Source organism: Apium graveolens, chromosome 1, assembly GCF_009905375.1.
Source record: "Apium graveolens cultivar Ventura chromosome 1, ASM990537v1, whole genome shotgun sequence".
NCBI lineage: Eukaryota > Viridiplantae > Streptophyta > Magnoliopsida > Apiales > Apiaceae > Apium > Apium graveolens.
The window spans coordinates 59,536,482-59,550,735 of record NC_133647.1 but is presented as its reverse complement, the minus strand read 5'-3'; the positions used below and the strand labels follow the sequence as shown (position 1 = coordinate 59,550,735).

Here is a 14,254-nt window from a genome sequence, read left to right as displayed (position 1 = left end):
CTAGGGATCATGAAGATCCACCACCCAACATGGATTAACTTATGTATATACTTCACCAACAATCTGTTACCCTTGCTCAACAACAACTTCTTCAACAACAACTTCAACAACCACCTCTACCACCACCAACCCTACAAATTTCAAATCATTCCAAGATGTGAAAGTTTTGTGGAACTCAAGACCCTATAGAAGCTCAATCTTGGCTTAAAGAGATGGGGAAAGCTTTCACACTAGCTGTTGTTAGGGAAGAAACAAAGGTCGGTTATGCGTCTTATTTTCTGAAAGGCGAAGCGAACTATTGGTGAGAGTCAGCCCGTGCTCTAGAATAAGAAGAAGTTATTTCTTGGGATAAATTCAAGAAGATTTTCCTAGACAAGTATTTCTCGAGGTATATGCAGACTCAAATGGAATTGAAGTTCTTTGAATTGAAGCAAGAAGGAATGACTGTGGGAGTGTACGAGAATAAATTCACCGAATTGGCTAGGTTTGTTGGAGATTACGTGGACATGGATGAGAAGAGAACGAAAAGATTTCAACAAGGATTGAAGCCTTGGCTACGAAGCAGAGTGGCTGCTTTTGAATTGGCCACATATGCTGAAGTGGTCCAAAAGGCAATGGTTATTGAAGGAGAAAGTGACCAAAACTCGAAGGAGAAAGAGAAAAAGAAAAGAAAGTTTGGAAGTAGTGGAGAAGGATCGGCTCAAGGAAGCCAAAGTGGAAAGAATTTCAAGAAGTTTGGATTCCAGAACCAAGGAGGATCCCGAAGCTTTAAGAAAGGTGATAATAAGAGTCAGCGGAATAGGATTCAAGGGCAAAGATTCCAGCAAGCAACAAATCCGGAGTGTAAATTCTGTAACAAGAGACACATGGGCAACTGCAATAAGGCTGACATCATCTGTTATAAGTGCAATACGAAAGGTCATTACGCGAATGAGTGCCAGAACCCGAAGCCTTCTGTTACATGCTTTAAATGTGGAAAGACTGGTCACATATTGAGGGATTGCAAGGCCCCCAGAAATAACAAGTTGGTGCAATTAACGGCCGCTCCTTTCAATCAAGCAATGACATCTTCTTTCCCAATTCTTCAACTTCCTTCAAATCAACCTTCCGAATCTGCAACTCCAGTATTTCCTCCCTCCTATCCTGCTCAGGCCTGGACATTCAACATGAACATCAAGGATGCTGTTCAGAGTTCTGAAGTTGTGGCAGGTACGCTTTCTGTCAACAACATCAATGCTAAAGTGATATTTGATTCTGGAGCTACTAGATCTTTCGTATCTGAATCTTTTATTGGCAAGTTGAATTGTGAAATTGAACTGTTAGTTGAACCCTTATCTATCATTTTGGCTAATCAAGAACGAGTATCTGTTAAAGATGTTTGCCCTCGGTGTAAAGTAGAGATTTCAGGCTATAGTTTCCCTGCTTCCCTCATACCTTTCCAATTAGGAGAGTTTGACATTATATTAGGAATGGATTGGTTAGCAGAGCATGGTGTTCAAATAGATTGTAAGAAGAAAAAGTGATTCTTAATTCCCCTCAAGGAAAGAGAGTAGAGTTTAAAGGACATAAATAACTTAAAGCATTTCTGACAATGATTCAAGCTAAAAGACTGTTAAGACAAGGGTGTGAAGGGTATTTGGCTCACGTAATTGATAGATCTAAGGAAATGCTGAATAGGAAGTATTCCGATAGTTAGCGAATTTTCTGATGTATTTCCTGACGAACTTCCTGGATTGCCGCCTGACCGTCAAATCGAATTTTCTATTGACTTAGCGCCCGACGTGGAACCGGTATCGAAGGCACCTTATCGTATGGCACCAGCAGAATTGAAGGAATTGGCCAAGAAATTACAAGAATTATTGGATAAAGGAGTTATAAGGTCGAGTGTATCTTCATGGGGTGCTCCAGTTTTGTTTGTGAAAAAGAAAGACGGAAGTATGAGATTGTGCATTGACTATAGAGAGTTGAACAAATTGACCATCAAGAATAGGTACCCGTTACCTCGTATTGATGATTTGTTTGACCAACTTAAAGAAGCGACTTATTTCTCAAAGATTGGCTTGCGATCGGGATATCATCAGCTGAAGATTAAGCCGGAAGACATACCAAAGACTGCTTTCAGAACCAGATACGGAGATTACAAGTTTCTAGTTATGGCATTCGGACTGACAAATGCGCCAGCCGCCTTTATGGATTTGATGAATTGAGTATTCAAGGAGTATTTGGATAAGTTTGTCATTGTGTTTATCGACGACATTCTAATATATTCAAAGACCGAGGAAGATCATGCTGAACATCTGAGAATAGCTTTGGAGACTTTAAAAAAGGAGAAGTTATATGCAAAATTTTCGAAGTGTGAATTTTGGTTGCGAGAAGTTCAGTTTCTAGGACACATTGTCAGTAGGGAAGAGATTCAAGTTGATCCAGCAAAGATAGAAGCTGTAATGAACTGGGAAAGGCCGAAGATTCTGACTGAAGTTAGAAGTTTCATGGGATTGGCCAGATACTATCGAAGATTTGTGAAGGATTTTTCTAAGATTTCGGTACCATTGACAAAATTGACCCGAAAGAATGAGAAGTTTGAATGGACGGAGAAATGTGAAAGGAGTTTTCAAGAATTAAAGCAAAAGTTGGTTACTGCTCAAGTTTTAGCTCTGCCAGATGATAAAGGAGATTTTATGATATTCATTGATGCGTCACACAAAGGATGGGGTTGTGTTTTAATGCAACACGGGAAGGTGATAGCCTACGCGTCAAGAAAACTTAAGCCTCACGAACAAAGATACCCAACTCACGACTTGGAACTAGCTGCAATTGCATTTGCTTTGAAGTTGTGGAGACATTACCTTATGGAGAGAAATGCGAGATATATACGGATCACAAGAGCCTGAAGTACATTTTCACTCAGAAGTAATTAAACATGAGGCAACGAAGATGGTTGGAATTGATTAAGGACTACGATTGCACAATCAATTATCATCCCGGGAAAGTGAACGTAGTAGCAGATGCTTTGAGTCGCAAGGAAAGAGTGAATATCTTGACCATGGCCAAAGAGTTACCGAAGGAATTTAAGAAGATGGAAATTGAGATTCGAGCTCCAAGTGCACCTACAGAAATAATTTGTACGTTGACTTTTTAACCAGAATTATTAGGAAAGGTCAAGAAGTGTCAAGAAGAAGTAATGAAATAAAGGATGAATGAGTTGACCGGAGAAGAGATTTGCACTCAAAAAGACAACCAAGGAATTCTAAGATTCTCATCAAGAATTTGGATACCGAATGTGGAAGAATTGAAGAACGAGATTTTGAAGGATGCTCACAACTCAGAATTTTCTATTCACCCAGGAAGAATAAAAATGTATCAAGATTTGAAACCTAACTTTTGGTTGCCGGATATGAAGAAGGAGATTGCTCAATGGATTAGTAAGTGTTACACGTGTCAAAGGGTAAAAGCCGAACATCAGAGACCGAGTGGACTAATTCAGCCCTTAGAAATACCTGAATGGAAGTGGGAGCACATTGCAATGGACTTTATAGTTGGATTACCAAGGACAAAATCTAATCATGACGCTATTTGGGTAATAATCGATCGATTGACTAAGTTAGCTCATTTTCTACCGATTAACGAGAGATTCTCAATGGACAAGTTGATTCATATGTATCTTAAGGAAATTGTTACTCGCCATGGAGTTCCAGTATCCATTGTGTCGGATAGAGACCCTCGTTTTAACTCTATATTTTGGAAACAATTCCAAGAACATTTGGGAACTCGACTCAAGATGAGCACTGCCTATCACCCACAGAAGGATGGATAGAGTGAGCGCACGAACCAGACCATAGAAGACATGTTCAGATCTTGTGCCTTAGACTTTAAAGGAAATTGGGATGATCACCTAGCTTTAGTAGAGTTTTTGTATAACAATAGCTTTCATGCTAGTATTGGAATGCCCCCGTACGAAGCTCTTTATGGAAGGAAGTGTAGATCACCCATATGTTGGGATGAAGTCGGAGAGCAAAAGGTAATTGGCCCCGAACTGATTCAGTAAACGAAAAAAATGGTGAATTTGATTCGAAATTGATTGATTGTAGCTCAGGATAGACAACGAAAGTATGCTGATCCGCGTAGAAGGAATGTAGAGTATGAAATAGGAGAAACTGTTTTGTTGAAAGTATCGCCCTGGAAAGGGATAACTAGATTTGGAAAGAAAGGAAAGTTGAGTCCAAGATTTGTCGGACCTTTTGAGATTTTGGGTAAAGTTGGAAGAGTGGCGTATGCGTTGGCCTTACCGCCTCAAATGCAACACCTTCACAACGTTTTTCACGTATCATTGCTTAAGAAGTTCAACCCTGACACCAAATGTATCACAGAGAATGAACCAGTGGAGATTGAGCCAGATTTATCTTATGTCGAGCAACCTGTTAGCATTCTAGATAGAAAGGATAAAGTGTTAAGAAATAAGATAGTTCCTTTAGTTAAAGTTTTGCGGAGGAATCCCAAAGTTGAAGAATCAAAATGGGAATTAGAAAGTGATATGATAGATAAGTATTCTCATGTGTTTGCTTAGATTCTGGGGACAGAATCCTTAAAGGGGGAAGGTTGTAACGTCTGTAAATATTATGACATTATAAAATCTGTGATGTAGCATTACTGTGCAGTATTATGAGTACATAAGTTTCTAAATGTTGTTTTCCAGCGATTATGTGAATTAAGTAAATATGAATATATTTTATTTCGTGAGGATTCGAATCTTCGTACAAATATTTGGATATAGAAATTTTGTGCTTATACGATTAGATAAATTGGTATAATGCTAGATTAAATTTAAAAGCTTTATGTGCATTAAAATCAAATTAAATTATATTTTTATGTTGTTTGTTATAGAAGTATTATTATAAAGAAAATTCTTTTGAAAATTATTTTATTCAAATTTCTTGAAAATACTTATATAAAATTTCTAAATCTTAAAGTAAATTATGGTGTAATTTTTGTGATTTATGGAATTGTACTTTATTTATTAAAATTCATTCTTTTTAAGCATATTTTTAATTCTAGAAAAATGATTACTAGATTACTAATGTGCCGTTGCATGCAAAATTCTTTATAAAAGAGACCAAGGATAGGATTGCCATTTCCAACCCCACTCACTCATTTTGACAAAGTAAAATACCCATCTGCCCTTGCATGCAATAGTGTTCAAGCTTATAAAAAGGGAATAGGAGACATTTCTCCATTCCACTACCATTTTAACACAACAAAATCCAAAACACAAGCCACACTATATCATTTGCACACCCACTTCACTCCCTCCCCTCCCCTTTCTCTCCCTCTCGGCCGAAGCTCCCCCTCCCCCTCTTCTTTCAATTTTTTTCTTCTTTCTCAAACACTTTGATCAAGGAGCTAGTTCCCTCATATTCTCACCTTTATACTTGAAATATTTACCTCATAAAAGGTATGTTTTATTATGTGTTGATGTGTTGTTGTAGCCAAGATTTAGGCCTTGAATTCTCATTGATTTAAGGACTAAAATCATAAGGGCTTAAAGATATGGACTTAATATGATCTTGGAGGAGTATTTTTACTTCAATATTCCAAGTCATAATCTCGTACATAGCATTTGGCAATGATTTATTAAAAGAGTCGAATGTATATGGTTGATTCTTTAGAAATTTCTATGAAACTGACTTTGCATGTTGCTTATAAACCATTTTGCTTCAAAAATGATGAGATATGATGTTTAAACTCTTTAATTCTATGCATATCTTCAAGTATATTAAGTTTTAAAACTTGCATGTTAATTATAGCCCTTGCATGTTGAGATTTGCATTTGCATGTTGATTTACAAGTATTTTTAGACTAGGAACCATACTTGCTTGATATGAGCTTTGATACTTGATTTTTATGAGATGCATGCCACGAATTTTATGTTAAAATGATAGATTAATTATTTCATGGCTAGAAGAGATTAAAATCAGTAGGTGTCATGATGTTTTTATGCATGTGTAGTTCGAATTGTTGCTTTAAAAATGACTAAGTAATGGCTTGTCTTGTGAGGTGTTACTTTGCTTGTCCTTATAATTGATTGCATGCTAAATAAAATTGTAAATCAACCTTGTGCACTATAGGTCAGTAGGTGTTAGCATGATATTAGGTTTGATTGTTGGTTTGTTCATTGGTTTTGATGGTTAAGAAAGGAGTTAAGGTGGAAGGGATGCCTTAGTCCTATTTGGACAAATTTTTGCACTAGAAGTGTAGGTCATTTTAGGTATGCATTTGTGAGGCCTTGTTAGGCCCAAGTTCAGTGGAGTTAGGACTTGGTATGTACTTGAGTCTAGAAGCTTTAGATTGGGTAGAATCATGCATTTGGTTAGGTGCACATGCACAAAACGGAGAGGAACTCAAATCAGGGGAGATTTGGTACAAGTCCATATTTGACCCATTATAACCATGTTTTAGGATAAGTATTCATCGGGACTTGGTTTATAATAGTATAAAGAAGTCCTAGGAAGCTTAACGAGTCATTAAAATCAGTAATTGAACAATTTACGTGAGTTTTAAGTTGGTAAAAATAAGGCAGTTTGGAAACCAGGGAAGGCAGATTTATGTCAACTTCCACTTGAGGCCTAGGGAGGCTCAAGTGAGAGTTTTGAGCCATTCCAACTCTAATAGTTAGTTTAGAGTCTTAGGAACCTCAGAGAGTTGGTTTGGAGTGAAGGTCCAAGGTGGAGATACCTCATTTCCACCAAAACACCGAGAGTCACTATAAGTGTTGCATTAGGAAGCCTATGAGGAATGCATTGTGTTTAAGTGCCTTATGAGTGAGGCCTTGATGTCAAGTCAAGTTTGGGAGTTGCATTATGTCATAAGAGTCTGTAGAAATCATAATTAAGTGATGGCCCAAGGTAGAAATGTATATTTGTGCCAAGGCACACAAGTGGTTCCAAGGCGTGCATCCGGAAAGAGTTTAGAACATGCATTAGTTTTGTGAGTCATTGTGAGAGAGGCCTAAGTGTGCCTTACTACTTTTAGGATAAGTTGTGGTCTGTAAAAGAAGAGTAATAGTATTAATCATAATTTTTGTGTGTTACTTGGTCATGTGCATAAGGATCTAAAATAGTGAATAGAGTATAAGTATGTACTATTAACTAAATATCATATTGCCATGATTACGTGTTATGTGGATTATGTGAAGAATATATCACTTAAAATTAAGTGTGTTAAGTGTATATATATATATATATTTATATGTGTGTGTTTATATATATAATGTACATGAAAGGGTAGTTAGCAGGAGTTGTGACGAGGATAGTATTTATTATAGGTTCAAGTAGGAGGCCAGGAAATGAGCCCATAGACGATTCCATTCAAATACCCAGTAAGCGTAGTTCAGGCAAGTGACCCTCTTTCATACTTATTTATGCAAGTGTCCCTACCCTCACTTATCGTTCAAGTGATGTTTTATTCAAACTATATTATGCAAGTGTATTCATCCGTCAAACTTATTTATGCAAGTGAACTCTCAACTATTCTTTATAACACCCTGCGAAAGTATGAATATCATTTAAAAACATTGATTAGTCCCTGACATCACTCAATAATTGGATCTTGAACTTAGTTAATCGCTTCCATACTTGAATTAACCTCTTTTCCTCACATATTACTTCGTATATCTGTGAATACCCCTTACAAATAGTTCCTTAATATATTCATTGAAACCTAAAACCCTCATACTTTAGATTCATTTCCTTTGGAAACCCAAACACTATTATCATCCTCTCATTTGACCTTTGTTAGTTTTCTTGTTATTTTATCCTTGATCAAGAACCCCTTTTTAAATTGAAATCAGTCATTAAAAAGGAATTGAATGAAATAATAAGACTGAGGCGCCAGTCACTGTTAAAGTTTTAAAACCTCAGTAGCAGGGAGCTTGATGGTTTTATATGGCCAATGTGTGTCGAGGATCATTAATGGTTGTGAATCACTGTTTATGTGGTTCGGAGCTTTGATGTGGGTTGATCACCCCTCATTGCTCATAGCGCTGTGTGATTTCAATTCCATTCACTTGTTATAATCTTGAACTTTACTTAAAAAATTTATATTGTTGATTTACCTTCTGTTAATATTTTATTGAGCATATGATGAACTGTTGTACCCTATTATTCACTTGTTGAGCGTTTTGCTCATTAATAATTATTATTGATGTTATCCCTTCAGTTAAGCCCGAAGATGCCTCGTTTCAAGCAGACCGCGCGTAAGAATTATGGTGGTTCAGGGTATGCCTACCGTCAAATGTTGGAGCAGGTAGGGAACTGGTTGTTCCCTAAGGTTTAAAGAACTTTTGGGAATTTAAAATTGGTAGGTGTACTTGGCTTTGGATATTAGACTTTGGTATTATTAGTTGTTTAGATGTTGTTTAAACTCTTACCTGTGGATTCGGGGACTTGGATTTATGGTTCTGTAATATTAATTAACTAGCTGTAATCCTTTACTGCTTGTTTATCTCTATTATTGTTAGTTAGTATTAGTGGGTCTGTCACACAAATTATGAAAAATAATCTGAATATTGAAATTGGTTCTGCACTAAATATGATGGGTGTTTTGGAAAGTTGGTGAAGAGAGCTTTGATTCGGTTATAAGAGCGTTTCAAACGGAGTCCGATAACGCCTCCAAATTTCAGTTTGATTCTCAAGAACACAGAGAACACGAAGAACATTGAAAAACTTAATCCGAAAATCAAACAGCCTTTTGAGCATGTTATGGAACTCGAAATTCAACATGTGATATATGAAACTGAATGGCAGGAGATGATGTATAACATACAATAATCAAATCAGACAAACCAAATTGTTTACGAAAATTCATATTTTTACTAAATAATTCAATTTTTTGTAAAAATCATAGAAAAATACTGATGAAATCTGGGACGTTATGGATGATTAAACTGGATTCTACGCGTCCAGAGCTTTGATTTGATTACTTATACGTCGAAATATGACTTCGGTAACACATCCAAATCTTGGTTTGATTATGAAGAACGCGAAGAACACTCATCGGTTTCTCTCGATAATTATGAAATTTTACTGTATAAATTTTTTTCCTTACTAAATAAAATACGGTAAATGCTATTTATATTTACGGAATATTAGGAGCCCATTGGATCATATCGGATCCGAAAATAAGTTACTCATCCGCTAAGTAACTACAAAAATGATATAATTTGATACCAGATTTGGATAATTATCAGAACCGGGCTTCTTATAAAACACCCTACATGAAAAAATGTGAAAATACCCCGTCTTTTGAGAATATGGGTTTTATTGATCTATCGAAATGACTATCGTATCGAAAATTTTGCGTCGGGACTCGTACGGGTCAAACCGTATTCCAGATTGAAAAAGTCATAACCCAAAAAATGTTCGGAATAATTAGATTAGGTTAGGAAGGAGTTTTCCGAAGAGTTTCGGGTTGTAAAAATGCAAAAACGGTTGAAGTTGGACGATTCCCGATTGTATAAAATAGTTTTATAATTACTCGAAAAATAATTATTAATCCATAAATCTTTTGCAATATCCGGGAAAAATTATGTGAATATTACATGTTAAATAAATAAATATTATGTATTTTATAAGTTTAAAGTGAATATTGCCATGTTATTATATGCTCTAACTGTTATTTGTGTTTCGGTGTAGACCAGAAATTTTTTCGAGTAATTGATATGTGTTTAAACTGCATTGATATGAATCGATCTGCACTTTGGACTTGTATTTATTCGCGTCTCTATCAAGATATTCATTTTATTTCACTTTATGCGCGTTTGAATGTATTTTATGTGTATTCGGGTTTTTCTATTAATTTCATTATCGTTTTGTTTTTCAAAAATCAGCAGACCGGGAGCCCACCGGGACGTCAAACCCCACAAAATCCGTGTTTTTATTTTTATAAAATTATTCGTATTTGAAATACCCTTTATTTTTGTATTTTCGAATTATTCACAATTTTTGGGGAATTTTGACATTAATTTTGTATTTTATTGTTTTAAAATTATTCCCCGTGATTATTATTTTTGGATCTAATTATTATAATTAGGAGATAAAAACACCCATAATTTCTTTTGGAGTATTAATTTCTATACAAGTATAAATAGCAGCAAATTTTACTATTTTATTATTTTTATTAAAAATTTTCAGAAAATAAAAGAAAGCCAAGAACAAGTTTTTGGGGGGTGAGATTCTTGAGCAAAGCTTCAATTCAAGATTGTGATTGATTCCGGAAACCAAATTGAGAGTTTTAGTAACCGAATTGATCCCTGTAACGAGGCCGTTTTATTAGTATCAAAATCACGAATTGAGGTTAGGTATTTTACAAAACTGATTTTAGTGTTTTTGCCCTTGAATTCGTTTTTGAAATAGGATGATTGTCGATTAATTTTGATGTTGCAAATAGCTTTAGGATGATCTGTAGACTCGATTTATGCACTTGGTTGATTTGTTTTGGTTCAAGTTTGATATAGACCGAGTTCTTATTTTTCTTAATTTTTCTTTCGATTTTCAGAGTTGTTGATGATTTGGATGTAGGTTTTGATTCTGGTAAACAATTGTAGGTTGTAATAGCTTTATTTTGAGGTGTAAATCATTGAAAACAGTTAAGTTTTCTGAAAAATCGACTTTCCGATTTAGTTCATCAGAAAAGGAGTTTTATTTTGATCGGAATGGTGCTTGAATTAGTATTTGATGTTGATACCTATTTAGTGATGTTTCTGTGTAATCAGTGAGTGATTTGGGATTGAAAGGCTGCAATTTCTGTTGTTCAAACCCCGAAGTCGGGTTGTTGAGCCGCTGTCGGAAGCAGCCGGAACCGGCACCGGTTTGTGGAAATTCCAGATTCCGGCGGCCTTGTTCTTGCCTACTCCGGCCATCCCCACTTGTTCCCCGCTGTTCAATCTGAAAACCTTTCCCCTGTTTGTCTAAAAACTGTTTCTGATTTTTTTTTTATTTTTAATGCAAAATTATTTTCTTATTTTCAAAAACCATTTATTTTAATCATTTACTAATTATTTTAAATTCTAAAAATTATTTTCCTAATTATTTTTAAATTCCTCAAATTATTTTCTTTTATTATTTTTAAAAATCCAATTTTATTTAATTATTTAAGATTTAGTTTTAGTTAATTATTTATGAATTCAATTAATTAATTAATTTAATTAATCAATTAATTTTATTTATAATTAGTTAAATAAAGATAAATTATTTATAATTAATTCAAATAAATCCTAAAAATGATTTTTTAAACTTTTAAAAATTATATTTTGGTATTCAAAATAAATTAATATTATTATTAATTCATTTATTTCCATTTATTTCTTATTTTATTCATAATAAATATACCGTTCATCCGTTTAATACGAAATGAACGCGTACAGACTCAGAAAAATATTATGCTTTCAATAAAACTACTTTGGAGACCTAATTGTTTTGTATTGCAATGCCATTTGACTTGTTTGTCCTGCTGAGTCGGTATTTTATCGGTAAACGATAATATTGACCTTATTTTCAGTCTGAACGCACTGAGACATATCTTTTAACGATCCGACTTATGTATTACATGAAATATGTGATTACGTGTTATACGAATGCCATGATTATGTGTTACGTGATATGCATGCTATCTATTTATGGTTTAAAATGTCATGCTCAGTTATAAATGATCGGGTAGATGTTACGTCGATTGAGTTGGATTCTGTCAATTAAGATAGTCCTTTTGTTTATAGAATCGAGTAGCAAGGAGTCCGATCAAATGTTAGACGGAGATAGTAGCCAGCAACTATAAGTCAGAGTAATAGTAAAAGGTTATCAAGCATGCCAGGCAAGTGCCCCTAACTTCACTTATCGTTCAAGTGACATTTATTTCGAATCATATTATGCAAATATTTATATCTTCACTTATCATTCAAGTGATATTGACTCTGAACTTGATTCTTTCAATTTCTACACTATTCTAAGTTCAGAATAGTTAAATATTTTACATTTCGCTACACCTTACTCTATACAGTGAAGCTATGAATTGAGATTAGCGAATAACTAATTTTTCTGGTTATTTCGCCATTGGTTGTTGAGATAACTCTGGACCATGAGAAATGGGGAGTTATATGGTTAAGGATGTCATTTGATTCGACTCTTTTAACGGAAAATTGTTTTTTATGGGTTGGATGGTTGCGTAAGAGGCCGTGGCGGCGGTCCAACGTGAGCTATGTGTTATACAGGATATAACACCTTGCTAGGCCGATATGTGCCTTGGGTACCTTTTGTTTGGTTGGATATGCTTTGGCATACCAGTGTTGCTCTGCGGCTGATCACCGGCGGCAACACACCGTCGTTCGAGGATTCCAATCCCAAAACAAAATACATATGCAAATGTTATTTATTATCAAAATATATATCAATTTTGATATTGTTCAGGTATTGTGGTTTGGTTTTATTCATCAGATATATTGTTATTGTTGTTCTAAATCATTAGCTATATACTGCTTGCTGAGCATTTCTTTCGCTCATACTTGTTTCATATCCTGATTCTTTCAGCTAGGCCAGGGCAAGCTTGAGTTCCAGGTCTGAGCAGAAGTTGTGTGCTTGTAGATAGTTTGGTGTGTTCTCCAGGTAGACAGTTTAAGATGCTTAGCTAGTCTAGAGGTTTGTAATAAAATTTGAATAAGTTGTAAAACTAATTAGACTTATGGTTTGTGATAACAATTGGTTTGTATTAGTGCCTGTTCCATACTATAACCTGTGATCAATCCAGTTGCATGCAAGGGGTCATATTTATTATATTATTCCGCTATGATTATTTTATTATGGTTTATTGGTTAGTGACCCCAAATCTAGACCCCGGGTTTGGAGGGCGTCACATCTTTATAAAATCAAATAATAACCTCAAAATTACCAGATGAATACCAAAATTATCTATATTTTATTCTGGACAATTAAAAATTATATACCCCAATTTTATCATATATTAACATCCAAACATCAATTCCAATTATCAAATAATTCTCCAAAAATTCACATAAAATCATATAACAATTTTTTATTGATAAAAATAATTGCATGATATTTCCCGAATATTACATTCTTCCCCCTTAAAAGGATTCTGTCCTCAGAATCATACTAAGGAACTGTAAGGTCCCGTAAGAGGGCTATTTTAAGCTAGAAGGGGGGTTGAATAGCTTAATTACCAATTTAAAAATTGTTGTGGCGTTTTAAAAATATTTTACCCTTTTTTAAAACTTTACCGAGTGGTTATTCTGTTTATATGTGCGGAAGATAAAGTGCAAGGAAAGAAAATACCACATGCTGATTTTATCCTGGTTCGCGATGGCACAACCTCTAATAGATTTGCTCACCCCTACTCCAGTCCCCGAGCTCATCTCCCGGACTCGAGATTTTCCCTTATAATAAACTCGCACCTTTAGTAGGCGGGGAAGCCTTTACACCCTTTACAAGTATTTATCTTGGTGCGTAACACAAGGGTCACCACCTCAAAATAAATGTATTACCTGCACAACTTATCTTAGACAATAACTCCTCGCTATTTCTTCAAAGTTGTTGTAGAGCCTTTGTGTGGACTTGGCTTCCTTAGCTTTTGCCGGCCTTGGATCTTAGTGATCCAGTCTTGGGTATTTCCTTTTCTTTACGGTGCGAAGACTACTAACTCCCCGTTAGTACGTCTAGGTTTTGGGTCTTAGAATGAGAATCACCTTACATCACTTCACCTCACTACAAAACTCAAAAGACAATCCACGAAACAAAACAAGTAGGAAAACATTTGTTTTGAACTAGTATGTTACCGTACTAGCCCACAAGTAGTATAATATCCAAATAAGAATATTAAAACTAAGTAGTTATACTTGACTTAGAATAATACAAGATGGTCAAGTATATTTATAATTACTTCTTTATAGATTTAATAGAGTTGTGGAGTAATATGAGAAGTCCCTTTTTATATTAAGCACTTATGGCTTATGACTTCTTTAGTATTCTGCTTCTTTCAATTAAGTATTTATGGATCGAAGAATACTTTAATTACAACTTCGGAGTTGTAATTTTATCTTTAAGTATATCAACTTAAGGTTTTAAGGTATACTTGTATATTGACGATTATAAGGTCAAAGTATACTCTGTTAACTTCAAGCACATTTATAAGATTTATGAGTCTTAGCCAAGATCCAATTAAATAAGTGCAAGTAATTGGCTTAAGATTGTGCTTT

The 14,254-nt window shown here is 34.9% G+C and overlaps 1 protein-coding gene across 1 annotated transcript; it reads left to right on the top strand.

The window, feature by feature from the left end:
- The first annotated feature begins 404 nt into the window (after window positions 1-404).
- On the top strand, window positions 405-1,523 carry LOC141672562 (uncharacterized). Its single transcript, XM_074479220.1, has one exon. The coding sequence runs from the start codon at window positions 405-407 to the stop codon at window positions 1,521-1,523; it is 1,119 nt and encodes a 372-aa protein (XP_074335321.1).
- Window positions 1,524-14,254: the final 12,731 nt, after the last annotated feature.

Excerpts from the sequence above, each read along its gene's own strand:
- LOC141672562 (XM_074479220.1), top strand. The coding sequence starts at position 405 with ATGGAATTGAAGTTCTTTGAATTGAAGCAAGAAGGAATGACTGTGGGA.